This window comes from Mytilus galloprovincialis, chromosome 10 (assembly GCF_965363235.1).
Source record: "Mytilus galloprovincialis chromosome 10, xbMytGall1.hap1.1, whole genome shotgun sequence".
Lineage (NCBI taxonomy): Eukaryota > Metazoa > Mollusca > Bivalvia > Mytilida > Mytilidae > Mytilus > Mytilus galloprovincialis.
This window is the reverse complement of record NC_134847.1, coordinates 19,333,110-19,348,212: the sequence shown is the minus strand read 5'-3', so window position 1 is coordinate 19,348,212 and position 15,103 is coordinate 19,333,110. Positions and strand designations below refer to the sequence as shown.

General features: G+C 31.8%; 1 protein-coding gene and 1 long non-coding RNA gene across 4 annotated transcripts in view; both read right to left on the bottom strand.

The window, feature by feature from the left end:
* Positions 1-1,335: 1,335 nt before the first annotated feature.
* Positions 1,336-4,596, bottom strand: LOC143049985 (uncharacterized). The gene is made up of 2 exons (XR_012970384.1): positions 3,741-4,596; positions 1,336-1,928 (listed from the first exon to the last, which is right to left on the bottom strand). It is a non-coding gene; the product is annotated as an uncharacterized LOC143049985 (long non-coding RNA).
* A 5,436-nt stretch (positions 4,597-10,032) lies between these two features.
* The window catches only part of LOC143049983 (synaptic vesicle glycoprotein 2C-like), a 34,077-nt gene continuing 29,006 nt past the window's right edge, over positions 10,033-15,103 (bottom strand). For all 3 annotated transcript variants that reach the window (XM_076223763.1, XM_076223764.1, XM_076223765.1), the window contains 3 exons: positions 14,764-14,999; positions 14,025-14,184; positions 10,033-13,225 (listed from right to left, as the gene is read on the bottom strand). In XM_076223763.1, coding sequence (XP_076079878.1) covers positions 13,042-13,225; positions 14,025-14,184; positions 14,764-14,999 — 580 coding nt within the window. In that variant the 3' untranslated portion in view covers positions 10,033-13,041. The remainder of the gene's footprint in view (positions 13,226-14,024; positions 14,185-14,763; positions 15,000-15,103) is intronic.

Sequence of the window (15,103 nt, the reverse complement as noted above, 5' to 3'; positions counted from 1 at the left end):
CTATACCCTACACAAGGAAGTGGCGCAGGGTATAACATTTTTGACCCGTCCGTCCGTCCATCAGCCAGTCTATCAGTCCTGTTTCTTGTCATCACAACTCCTCTCAAACCGCCCAACAAAATTTCAGGAAACCTTTTTAGATAATAAGGACATACTATGCAGATGTGCATATCGACAGGAAATTATGATTCAAACTTTTTCTAGGAGTTATGCCCCTTTGAACTTATTTGCTTCAATATACTACTGCAAGTTTGTCATCGCATCTCCTCTCAAACCACACAATAGAATTTTATGAAACCTTTTTAGATAAGGACATACTATTTAGATATACATATTTTTTTTCTAGGAGTAAGGCCCCTTTGAACCTATTTGCTTCAATATACTACTGCAACAGTTTGTCACTGCATCTCCTCTCAAACCGCACAACAGAATTTCATAAAACCTTTTTAGATAATAAGGACATACCATGTAGATGTGCATATCAACAGGAAATTACGAATTATTTTTCTAGGAGTTATGCCCCTTTGAACTTATTTGCTGCAGTATACAACTGCAAACAGCTTGTCATCGAAACTCCTCTGAAACCACACAACAGAATTTCATGAAACTTTGTAGATAATAAGGACATACTATGTAGATGTGCATATCGACAGGAAATTATCGTGATTTAATTTTTTTTTCTTAGTTATTTTATTTCTCTAGTGGCAATGTGGGGACTGACTGCCAAAGCGGGGCTGGCTTCAGTTATTTGCAATATAATCCACCAATTAGCCCCCACCCTATGTCGGACTCTGTAACAATCATCCCATCAACCAAATATTTTGAAACATATTTAGAATTCAAGAAACAGACAAGTCCATGAAAATGAGGTTAAGTTCAGATAAACCCTGCAAGACAGACATATTTGTTATTCATTTATTATTTTGTACATAAATCACCCATTAGTTTTCTCATTTTAAATGTTTTAAATTGTTCATTTGACATTTCGAGACCTTTAAAACTAACTATGCAGAATATGTTTTACTCATTATTGAAGTCCATATGGTGACCTACAGGTATAGTTATTTCTGTGTTATTTGGTCTGTTGTGTCTCATTAACAATCATATCACATCCTCTCATTTGATATTTTAATTTGTGATAAGACATTTAATAATCATTTCATACACCAAATATACATGAAGATGACCTATTGATTACACAATATTGACTACTACATGTACCTATTAGTATTTATTATTTTTGAGTATATGTCCGACATGCTGACGACGGACAGTCAATGGTATACCATAATATGTCCTGAAAACTGGTGTTAAAAAAAAGGCTCAACTAAATCAAATTTTTGAAACGTGATTGATTTTATTCCTCTAATATCTATGAGATCAAATTTATAAAACATCTATTAATATAATTAATTTCAATGTACTAGTATACATGTACGAATTGTTGCCATGTATACATCATGTACATGTACAATCATTAGCTGATCAGCTCTATATTTTCTTTATTTTTATTCTCCTTCACTGTTTTATTTATAATTCATATTTATTTATGAGTAGACTCATATATATGATCTGTATTCATCATTGGGACAGGTAGCTATATATATAGGTGAAGTAGGTCCTTTTGATTATATTTTTTTTAAGGATTTTGACAGCACTAAAGCATATACATGTAGTTCCAATTTATAGTTGATCTTAGCTCCTTAAGTGGATTGTGGCAACATATATTGCATATATACATGTAGAATGTTGTTCTTAAGTTTCAGCACAGCTGCACTTTACGCATAGTTTCCGGTTGCAAGACTAGAATATGATACTGGCTTCTCATGAAATTCTGTCAGTACTTTGCCAATAGTTTCCAAGTAAAGTTGAACATTCCAAGCTCACTCCTTCCATTTGCAATGTACATGTACAAATGTACTTGCAGCCTGAAATTAAATATCAGAGTAATTCTGTCAGAAAATCAACAATTATTGACATTCAAAAGCATATAGATGTAGACTAGTTCATAATGGTAATGTGTCCATGGGACACAGATGAGCAGCCGCTTGCATATAAAGGATGAAAAGGGTGACACCACCCACATTTGTACTTGATCTGAGTGTTGTTGTAGTAAGCATTGCATATAAGTTTCAGAACATTTGGATGAAGCAAACTTGTGTTAAAGAAAGGAACAAAATTTCAGCATTTTTTTAATTTGTAAAGGGGCATAACTCTAGAAAAGTAAAAGCGACCCCACCAAAAATTCAAACTTCATGTGTGTTTGTTGGTACAATGTAGTAAGCATATATATATGCATTAATTGTGTATTAGTTTCATAACGTTGGTAGAGGCAAACTGAAATTGGAGAACAGAAACCAAATTTGGGAGGTACATGCAAGTTTGATAAGACTGACAATGCAAGGGTAACCTTAAAAGAACTAAAATGGTCTAAATTAATATGTGTTTATTTGATAATAGGTTCGTTTTCATTTATTTTTGTTTTCCCTTGAGAAAACATAAAATATTTTTTTATAATTTAATTTGGTTGAATATACATGTATATCGAATTTCTGAACAGAAAATAATGAAAATGAGACACAAAAAAAATATAACCAAAAAATAAACCTGTGATAATACTGCTTCTATTGGTACCAGGATGCTTAAAATCAATCCAAAATATTTTTTTTTTGAAAAAATGTATACTCCTAGATAGTTGTTTTAATGTCTGTCATTTTGGTCTTTTGTGGATAGTTGTCTCATTGGCAATCGTACCACATCTTCTTTTTTATATTATATACAATATATATGAACAGCTAAAAATCTCAAGTGACAAATACTTATGGCCGCATTCTGTACATGTTTAACCCTGATACTTCTATTACTAGACCTTAAGACATTTTTGTATACCTAACAGAATTAGGGGGGGGGGGTTAATGGTAAACAAATTGTGATTGATAAAGATGAATCCTTCGTTTGCCTCCTACTGTAGGGTTTATCATTTACAAATTAGGCCAATTATATCATATTCTCAAGAAAATAAAGAAGTCAATCAAACCCCAGACCTTAATAGAGGGGTGGACAGGGGTAAGGAGACAGGGGAATGAGGGATCAGGGAAAAGGGGATATCTTTGAAATATATTTTGTCTTGGGGCAAGGAGATGGAAGAATTGAAGTAAAAAGGAGGGGGGTTTAGAGTAAAATGGGAAGGGAAATATAGTTGGGGTCAAGGAGTAGAAACTGTCCCGATGGAAGTTATGGGGTTACCCCCGGGTACCCCACATACATATGACCCTAGTCCGAGATTTCTCTGACGTCCAACGGCTGTTTTGCCAGACAAGCTGGGGCTAATCTCGGACTAATATGAACCTAACTTGGCTACGAAATAAGTTATTAAAAATGATGATTAAAAAAGACTAATTCATTGACACTAACCATTGCTAACGGTAGCGTAAAAATGACAGTAGATGTCATCCCTTCCTCTTCGGCCGTTTGCACACGGATATTTTGCAAAACTGGCCAGACATGTTTACAACTTGTCTGTAAAAGGTAATATAAACACATAAATAAGATACCAGCTATAAAGATCTATAATATTAAACATGGAACAGAAATTGAGCCCGTGCAAGGTTTCAGCCGCAGTGATTTTCAACAGTAGCGAGTATTTTGAGACAACCCCCAAGTTTGTATTTTTCGTTATACTGATAACATTTGGCTGCCTAATATATCGAAATCTATGTTTTCTTATGTAATAACTCTACCTTCATCGTTGTATATTCGCCACAATGTCTGTTATGCATGTACATGGTCGTATTCATCAATATAGTATGCTGCTCGGCAATGGCGACCTTGAAATTACTCTGGTCCGATAATGGCGCCAAATTAGAGGGAAGCAACTCGCGCCAGACAAAATTACCGTATTTCACCAAAATAATCAAAATTTCACTTTTTGATAACAAACAGTAATACGATAACCACATTTATATTCAGCAATCGTTTATTGATATAATTACAAACATTATTTTATTAAAGCCATCAATAAAGAATTCACAATTAAGTAATTAATGGAGTGCAATGAAATCAGACCTTATGGGGTAGAGGGGTTAAACAAAAGCTCGTAACTTTTTTAAAAGCCTGGTGACCCCCATTTTATTTTACCTTAAAATGTTCGAAAAGTTCATAGCTTTGACATATCTGTTTTTAAAAAAAATCTACCGGGGAAATTTTACGAAAAATCGATTAAACCAATATTTTTTGCCTTAAACTAAAATTAGAAAATGCAAAATTTAGACATTAATCTGAAAATAAAAGGATTTTTAAGTCAAAAACAACCAAGGGAAAGGTTTACATTTCAAATTCTAATGTTTTTTCACATAAAAATCATACTGACTTGGTTTTAAAAGTCTTTGAATTTGATGTAACGGTTATTGTTGGAAGGGTGGGCATGTTTGGAAATAGGGTCAAAATCGCACATTTCGCTTCAATTTGAGGAGAAAACGAGCCTGGTGACCCCCTTTTTTCTTTGCATTTTTGGATTCAGCATAAAAAAATCTACAGAATATGTGAAAATAAAAAAATTCTACCGGGGGTCACTATTGGGGTGAGCCACCTTAATCTAGTCATTCGCACATACCGGTATGACGTCACATGTTATGTTGTGGTGTAAACTCTGACTAATGGGCTGGTAATACCTTTATATTTTAGAAGGTGGAAGACCTGGGTGCTTCATACTTTGTATATGGATGTCTCATGTTACAAAGTTTCCGTCAGTCAAATGTATAATGTCCTTGACCTTATTTTCATTGTTTAGTGACTTCTTGAAAAGAGTTAAGATTTTTTGTAATTCTCTCTTATTATGAATAATAGGATAACTATATTTGGTATGTGCGTACCTTGGAAGGTCCTCATGCCCATCAGACAGTTTTGACCTGGACCTCATTTTATGGATTTGGAAACAAGGCTAATTTTTTGGTGGTAAAGTCCTTATCTCAGATACTGTAAGCAATAGGTTTAGTATATTCGGTGTATGGAAGGAATATAAGGTGTACATGTCTAACTGGTAGGTGCCATCTAACCTTGACCTCATTTTCATGGTTCTGTAGTTATAGTTAAGTGTTTGTGTTTTGGTCTGTTTTTCGTATACTGTATGCAATATTTCTATTCTATATGTTGTATGGAATGATTGTAAGGTGTACATGTCTAGCTGGCAGGTGTCATCTGACCTTGGCCTCATTTTAATGGTTCAATGGGTAAAGTTAAGTTTTTGAGTTTTGGTCTTTTTTCAAATACTATATCTGTATATGCAATAGGTCAACTATATTTGGTGTATTGAAATATTCTATGATCAATATGTTAGTCGCACAGGTTTTATTTAACCTTTACCTCATATTTACGGTTTATAACTCATTGTTAAGATTTTGTGTTTTTCTTAAACTATAATCAATAGGTCAACTACATTTGTTGTATGGAAGAATTGTTAACTGTACATGCCTGTCTGGCATGGTTCATCTGACCTTGACCACATTTTCATGGTTCATTGGTCAATGATTTATAGTTTTCCTGGTTAATGGTTTATGTGACAGTTGTAATAAAGCTTTATATTTAGGATTATCAACATAATATCAATTATCAGTAAAGAAGGCAAGACATTTTCAGTGTTTGCACTCTTGTGATTTAAAAAAAAAATAAAAGTCGATCACTTCAACAAAGTCAGCACGACAACTTCATACACAGCAACTCATGTCAGTTCATATGGTGTGGATTCTTTTATTTTAGTGGGTATCAATTTTCGTGGATTGTCTATCAGGAAAACAAACGTTTTCGGCGTTGATATTTGCCTATCTTTGGCTAAGCCTATAACAAATTTGTAATTAGTCGAACATTTGATTTTGTGGTTCACTAGTACCCATTAAACCCGCGAAACCCACGAAAATTGGTATAAAAAAATGAATCCACAGTACAATATATGTACATTGTCGGAAATGTGACTGGTTTTAATTAGACTGGTATTTGTACGAGCTTTAGAAACATGACGAAAAGCGAACATCGCTGGCTGTTTTCCTTTTTCGTACCGAGTGCAAATAAATTTTACATTTCTGACAATGTACATCTAATAGCATTTTTTAAAAGTATATTGTTTTTATCCGGCTCTTCAATGTTTAGTTGTCCTAAATAGTTATCATACCACATCTTTTTTTTTATATCAAATTTTGATATTAGTCAAATATAGGGTTAAGTTGAGAATGGAAATGGGGAATATGCCAAAGAGACAATAACCCGACCAAAGAAGAGATAACAATCGAAGGCAACCAATGGGTCTTCAACGCAGCACGAAAATGCAGTTCCGTTATTATTAAACCTTGTCCTGCATATAAAATAATAAGGAAAGCTTAAAAAAGGAAAAACTGTTTTCAACATTCTGCAATAAGATGGGCAATTGATCAGAAACCAGTGTAAGAGCAAAGAGAAACAGAATGATGAAAGGGGGGGGGGGCAAGGGGGGTCCCAATAACAGCAAAACAGCAAATTGATTTGGCTTATAACAGATAACAAGGAATTAAAATGGACAAAAACAGATAACAGTAAATGAAATATTAAAATAAGTCGGGTCATTGATAGATCCAGTATTTCTTATTACGGGTATATTCCTTTGTAATGAATTCCATTTTCTATGAACATGTTCTTAGAATTATGTATCTAGAATGTGTTTACTACTCAGTATATTTTTATACGCTCGTTTACGGGACGTATTATGGAATACTGTTGTCCGTCTGTTGTCAACATGTCAAACATTAACTCCAACACTCTTTAACCAATTTGCATAAACTTTGGAAAAATGTTTATATCTATTGACGTGAGCTCCCCTTTGTTTTTTTTATAAATTTCAGATTTAAAATTTTTGAGTAATGGGGTTTTATTTAATAAAAATGTAGTTTTTTTCAGTTTTCTGATAATATCTCAAAAATCCTTTCACAAATTTGCACGGAATTTTGGTGATTTGTTTATATCTATTGACATGAGCTCCCTTTCAATTTTTATAAATTTTAGATTTTACGTTATAGCTATTGTTGTAAGCGCCCTTTCTATTTTCATTAATTTCAGATTTTATGTTATTGAGTTGAGGGTTCTATTCATTAAAAAAGTGGTATTTTCCAGTTTTCGGACAATAACTCAAAAATGTTTTCAGCAGTTCTCATGAAACTTTGGTATATTGTTTATATATATTGACTGAAGCTCTCTTTAAATTTTTATAAATATCTGATATGACATAAGGAAGTTGTCGAATATTTCAAAAAGGGCGACGGGCGTATCATGCGCTCATGGCATAGCTGTTTATTTGTTATAGAATACTTTTTTCTGCATTTTTTTAAACAGTTCTAGAAACTCACACATGCTTATAATTTAAATAGTGTGTAATAAAATTGAGAATGGAAGAGAAAAAAATGATATCTAGTAAAAATTCAAGGGCAGTTATGGTATCAAAGCAGGTCCAATTGACATATAGTTCTTGTGTTTGTTGCTACTAAAAATGACTTAAAAGAGTTTGAAAATATATATTCGCATTCTGACTTTTTTTTAAATGCCCATTTAATGAGGTGTGTGAATTTTTCTTAATAAGACTATGAGGCAAAGTGGTATATAGGGTAGAAAAATCAAAAGCACCAATTATAAGCATGCAATTTATCAAGCCAATTTTTGAGACTCCAAAAGTAATTTATTCCACTATTTTCATAGGCTCAATTTGAACAATTTTTTTATCAGGCTTTTGATTTCACCAAGTGTACTAGTAAGTAGTATACATAGTTTAGTAGGGGAACAATGGCTTGAAGACAAAATAAATCTGTGTTTGTAATGAGCTATGTGCAGCTTCGGAACCCAGTACATGGTTGGAACTTTCATTGTACAATGTGTTTGGTTCTGCTTGAAAAGAATCACAGAGCTGAGTCAATGTACCATATTAAATAAAAGGTTAACTGTTTGTAAGGACCTAGTCCTTAATTGAGATTCTTGTCAGATATTCCTGCCCATATGTTTTCCTTTTTGTCATATTAAGAATTGTTCTGATTTAATATGCTGGTACGGGAAACAAGGAACATTGTCCTCATACAAAAAAGTAAATATAATTCTAAATACATGTTCCAAAAAATGGAACTTATTACAAAGGATAATCTTAAGATATTATACTGGAATTGTCCTGGACCTCACTTCTGTGATGGGTATATGTTAATGGAATCCTTCTCCGAATACGGGACCAACTTATTAGTAGTGATAGACCCCAATGTCCAATGATCTTCAATTTCTACCGAAAATTTGCTGTAAAAAAAATGCTAACATTCCAATTTTCAATAACAGTTAACAGCAAATACATTATCACAATAACAGATAACAAAAAAAACTAAAAGCCCAATAACAGCTAACAAAGAATAAGACAATAACAGCTAACAGCAAATATATTTTTAGAATAACAGAGAACAAAGAATTAAATTGCCCCATAACAGCATAACAGTTAAACCCCTTGCTCCCCTCAATGATGCACTCCGAACTTAAAATATTTCATTTATCATTTTCGAGAGAACCAATTGTAACTTTTCAAATAGCTTCTTTTTTGATAGCAGTTATATTGAACTGTGACTCAAAATGAAAAGGCGTCTTCCCCTTCACCAAGCACGAATGAATTTCAATAAACAAGGGAAACCCAATTTACAGTCGTGTAATGATATTTTGAAAACATTATCATTTAATTAATAGAAACCTACCTTGAACTTTTAACATTTTAAACCCAAATTCGAAAGGCTCTTTCTCTCGTACCAGTCTTCATTTGTGTAACAGTGACCTTGAACTTTAACATTTTAAACCCAATATCGAAAGGCCCTTTCTCTTTTACCAGTCTACATTTTTGTAACAGTGGCCTTGAACTTTAACATTTCAAACCCAAAATCGATAGGCCCTTTCTCTCTTACCAGCCTTCATTTGTACAGAGACCTTGAACTTTAACATTTTAAACCCAAAATTGAAAGGCCATTCAAGGTTCTGTTACCAGTCTTCAATTGTGTAATTGACCTTGAACTTTCAAATTTTAAACCCAAAATCGAAAGGCCCTTTCTCTCTTACCAGTCTTCATTTGTGTAATAGTGACCTTGAACTTAATTATTGACCCTCAGATCATGAATATATTTTCCATTAGATCTGTATATAAAGTTTCATTCCTATTAGACAAGAAAGCAACTTGCCTTAAATTTGAGAGAATTAGATTACCAATAAATTACTTATTAAGTAAACAAAGGTACCCATTGGCATAAATCTTCAGACACTTAGGAAGTGGCTAGAGTTCACAGGTTAAACTGTACTGTAGTCATGTGACCATCAGTATTCATGAAGGGTATGCCAAATTTGAAAAAAAAAATATATATCTGTATAGTACCTTAAAGACTGTTGGGTTTCTAAAATTTGTTTGAAACTTAATGGCATTAGCTGCATTAATGACATTAATTTGAAATCCAATTTTATAGCCACAAATATTTTTGCCTTCAATACTTGTTATACTTGCAAGATCTATATTTATGGACAAAGAACAAAGTCACTGTATCAAGTGAATACAGCTTGAATATTGCGTAGTTGCTAGAAGATGGCTCATTTGTGGAGCTTTTGTTTATGTTCAATAAAGATGCTAAAGAGGAACTTTGAGTTGCTTATACCTAGGTACTCTACCTGTATTATTTCAATAGTGTATTTTTTATTTACTCTATAAGTCTACTGGTTGAGATAAAAAGGGGAAAGTTGAAGTTTCAATAAAACTTTTTTAACTGTCCAATGTCATTCTGTTTTTTGTTATTTGGAACATTTTGTGTTTAAAACAGACCTTTGATAGTTTCTGTTTTAGCTGCTCATATTTTTTTTTAGATTGAGGGTAATTTATGGACTCCTGTCTGATGTTGCAAACTGTATGTTGAATTCTAGGTGTCTTGCTTTTTGTGTTGATTGGTTGCTGTCTCATCGACAAATGTCACACATCTCATTTTATTAATATAAAAAGAACATCTTTCCAGTACACAATTTTAAGCAAGACATTTTATTTATTTATAAAATATATCATGTAACAAAATATTCAACAAAATATTAATATTTTATCAGTACATATCATCATTATTTGAAAATAATAATAAAATCTACATATCCCATTCAACAATTTTCACAATTAACTCCCAACACTATGATGCCAACAACTTACATAGACAAATTTAGTGTATTACACCTTTATGGACCTGCATAGAATTCATGAAGCATCAAAATCTTAAACCTTTATCAGTAATACATGTGCCATTACATGTACCACTATTCTTATTACATTATACAAATAATCATTACTATTCATGATACAGGTATAAATTTTCATGACAATTTACTGGTAATATCAAGCATCAAACCTGAGTATCTATATCAAATTATCTCTTCACATACATGAAAGGAATAAAATTTCCTTACATAAATTAATTGAGTTGCACATAAATATAGTTTCAGATTGTTTTAAAGTACATTAAGTACATAAAATATCAATGTCACATGATACATAAATAGATAAGTGGAGGTACTCATTTTATTAAGTGCATCTCTTCTGTAAACAACATATAAGTACTAAGCAGAAAGGCTATTAAAGAACTTCATATTTAAAAGAAAACCCTGAATGGATTTATCATCGGGCTTTAAATCTTGATCTGAAAACTGGAATCAAACTGTTTTAATAGTTAGTGATGTCTCAAAAGATTGCTTTGAAGCAAACTAATTTATCAAATAGAAACCAATATATTGGCAGATTCTGAAAATATTTACAGGCAAAACTCCTATTTAAAGAAAGCTCTTGTGCTATCTCTAAGCTTTCATTCAAAGAAAAAGAAAATAGTCATCCAAAAATATAAGTCTGATTATCAGAACTTAAAACTGTAGTTTAATGGAATTTGACCATTTTTTTAGTGTGTGCATATCAACAAATGTGAAATCATTGCAAACAAAGAGACTATTTTTTTTTTATTACAAATGTATAGTTGATCACTTCTTTGCCATATATCTTTTTCCATTGTTCTTCCAACATCATGAAAGAGACATCAAGTATGTCTCACATCATAGGTTTTTATAAGTTTTATTATTTATTTTCATTGTTTATGTTTAAAAGAGGTAGGTTATAACAGATCATAAGAATATAAAACAATAAGCATCATACTGCAAAATAGACTTAGGAAAGACATATCAATTTAAACTTGAGTCTTCAAACAGATATCGTAAAGTGGGTTATTTTTGTGGGGTTTAAATTTTTGCTTATTTTCGAGGATAGAACAAAATCGCCAAAATAAATGCCTCCAAATTAAAAGTGTACATGCAGAGGTATTGATAAAACTTTTGAATCCGCTAAAATAATAACCGCCTAAATATTTCGTATATCTTATTCAATGAAAATCGTGAAAATAACCCACTAAAAGGTAATCCATGTAAGCATAGAATCATTTTTCTTGCTTTAGTACATTTAAGAACAGATCATTTTTAAATTATTTTTGTTTGGTAAAAAGATTTGTAAATATGTAAAAATAGTACAAGCATGATCAAATATATACTGTAAAAGCAGAAATATTCGTGGAGGATTTAATTTCGTTTATTTCGTGGAAAGAATATATCCACAAAATTTAACCTACATATAATATCACTTCCATTTATTTGAAACCACGAAATTAATTCCCAATGAAATATTATATGGAGACAAAACCACGAAATTTTAACCCCATGAAAATTAATGTTTCTGCATTAGTCACTTTACATTATGCATCATCTCAAATAGATAGGCTAAAATCTAATAAACAGCAGTATAATCTTAAATGTTTGCCTATCTATTTCTTTCTTACCTAAAATGATTTGCTGTTATTTACATACATACTGAACTAGTTCACATTTTTATTTAGGCAGCAACCATTTGATTTTCTGGGGGGGCTATGGTTTTTTTTTCTGTACAAACTTTTTTTTTCGCCTTTGGCGAAGAACAATCTATTTTTTTTAGCAACAAACCGAAAACAAGTTTTTTCTTTCAATTTTAGCATTACATATAGTGGCAGCTGAGGGTGAAACAAACAATTTTTTTTTCTCAGGGTCCAAAACAAATTATTTTTTTTCACCAAAAACTGGAAACAAACTTTTTTTTCCAAAAAAAACCATAGCCCCCCCCCAGAAAATCAAATGGTTGCTGCCTTAGGGGCCAGCTGAAGAACGCCTCCTGGTGCAGGAGTTTATAGCTGGATTGAAGAGACTTTGTGGCCTTCGGCAGTTGTCTGCTCTTTGCTTGGGTCGTTGTCTCTTTGTTCACATTCCCCATTTCCATTTTCAATTTCATACAGAATATATATACAGTTTGGATTCCCTTTAATATTAGTGATTAATCATAATTCTCTACATAAGATGGTGGAAATTTTAGATTTTCAACATGCACATTTTTGTAAGTATTTTAAGATAAAAAAAATAAATGCTCAGAGTGGAGAAAGGAAAATTGGTTACTGAGTTAATATAAGAAAACAAATTAACCATTACCATGGTATCTCAACTAATTATCTACCAATCAAAGCACCTGATATTACTTATTTATTAGTGATACAATGTAAACCCATATGGGATTCATTTTTAACCACTGGGTGTTGTATAAAATCATTTCTCTAATTCTTCGTCAATTTATCCCTTTCTGCACCCATTGTATAAACAAATTTAATCAACATGTGGTTTGTTTGAACTCAGTTCTTCATTGGTTAAAATCCCATTATGATGTCGAATTTTCTTGCTTTCCTCTAAATTTCCTACTGTGACAACATTAAAAAAGGTGACCTTGCCTGATGACGTCACATAGAAAGAACACATCTTTTTGCTGATCATTTGAAAAGAAGGAATCATTTTGCCTGCATATTGTTTGAAAATCATAATATACAGATTCCACCATCAAATCTTGTGAAATACGATAATTATCAACTCTCGACAGTTAAATTTTAAATATTTAAAACACTCATACAAAAAAATCTCAAACAAATGAGCTAAATATCAATGAATATCTGTCTTTGTTGTGTTTGGCAGTTTGATCGATGATAACCCTCCAAATACTAACAGAGCAGCAACAATTATCATAGGTATTGCACAATGTACATCAATTAATTCACCAAATGTTAAATTGCCTAAAATGGCTGCTATCCTACCAATACCAGACATAATACCAAAGGCTGTTGATCTGAAATGACAAAACATGTTTTTGCTAGAATATGAAGTCAACAAGCATATACATATATTTATAACATATATGTGTTAACAAAAAGAATTTCTTTAATACTTTTGAAAATCAATCTTTTAATTTCAGTTTTTCAATCATTCCTAAGGACCTCCCTCCCCCCAAAAAAGCAATGAATAAAACTAATTACAATTACTTTAGACTTAGTGATACATGGATTCCAATAAGAGTGCATATATTGAACAGTCTCACCTACTTCACTGATTTTGTATGAATTTTAAATTGGAAGTCTGTTAGATCAAGGTTTTAATGTAGGATTTAATCTGGATGTTAACCTTACAATCATTCATTGCACCTATATAGTTGACCTATTTCTTATCGTCATAGAACCTCAGTCATGAATCTATGTTGAGTTTTCATGGTTAGATCCATTTCTCCAAGTGTATAAATCTGGTGAACCCTGTTTGACTGACATTTATACACCAAGTATATTGACTTTAACTCATAATAGGTGAGAAAATCATATGACAATCAGTTTTTTCAAAGTAGTTGCTGAACCATTATTATGAGGTCAAGGACAACACAAATATGGTAATGAGATACATGTATGATGGAAGTTAAAGGGAAATTTTAAAACGAAAATAATGATAAATTGACTTTGAAAATTTCTTTTGTACTAAATCAGTCCTTATTTAAGAATTCAGAAATAATTAAAAATAAATATTTTATCAGTTTTAAATTATTTTTTTAAACCCAAAAGAACTTACAGTAATTAAGGAAGTACCGGTACTGTATAAATTACCTGAGTGATGTAGGAAATAATTCAGCTGATAAAACATCTAAGGCATTCCATCCTACGGTAGATACAGCACCAAATACACAAGATATACCCAGGTTCTCATATTTATTGTGGATTAGTGGTATGAAGAACACACTCACACCTGACAACACCATACTCATTGCTGAAATAAGACATAAATCACAAGTTTTTTTAAAACAAGATATCAGAGGTTTAAATGAAAATCAGATAATACTCTACATTTTAGATACTTATTTCTACCTACAAAATTTAATTTATTCACCAAAAATTGATTTTCCCCTAACTTATCATAAGAAATAATCATTCCCTTGGAAGGGGTAAAAAAATTATATATTAAAGTATAAGTGTGACAACATTTTTTTTAAAATGAATACATACTTTGTTTATCATTTCAATAACTTCCAAAAAAATTCCAGATAATCTTTTGTACTCTAGTTTTGGTGTGAGTCTATATACATATATAAATCCAGATTACATAAAGCAAGTACTGATTTTTCATTCATTCCCCATTTACCAAACTAAATTAAATAACAGCAGGTATTTCACTCAGTAAAACAAGATTTATTATGTTTGTTCCATTTAAATGAATACGTTCTATTCCAGAAAACTTGCATGGATGGCATTCGTAACCTCCCTTTAAATAGCCATTGGATTTTTCATGAGCTAAATATACTTCCATGACATAATATCTTTTACAAAATATCTGGTATGTTTTTCTTACCTAATAACTGCTTTCGTCCTATTCTATCCATTAAGAAAATTGTGAGAATATTTCCTGGTAAGTTTGACAGAGCAGTCATAAATCCAGAGAAATATACCCAATTGTCTTTGTAATTACATGTAGTCTCATTTTTACTTGTCTGGTTTATAAAATTGGAATTAGACTGATCACAAGGGGAACCACCATCTTTCATTCGACTAAATAACTCGGGAAACCACATCCAAAGTCCATAGTACCTTAAAAACAAAAGATAAAGAATGTATAAATACAAGTAGTATATGTACATATCTAATCATACTGCTGAACAGACTCAATCCTCACTCAGAAATGTTACTAATGC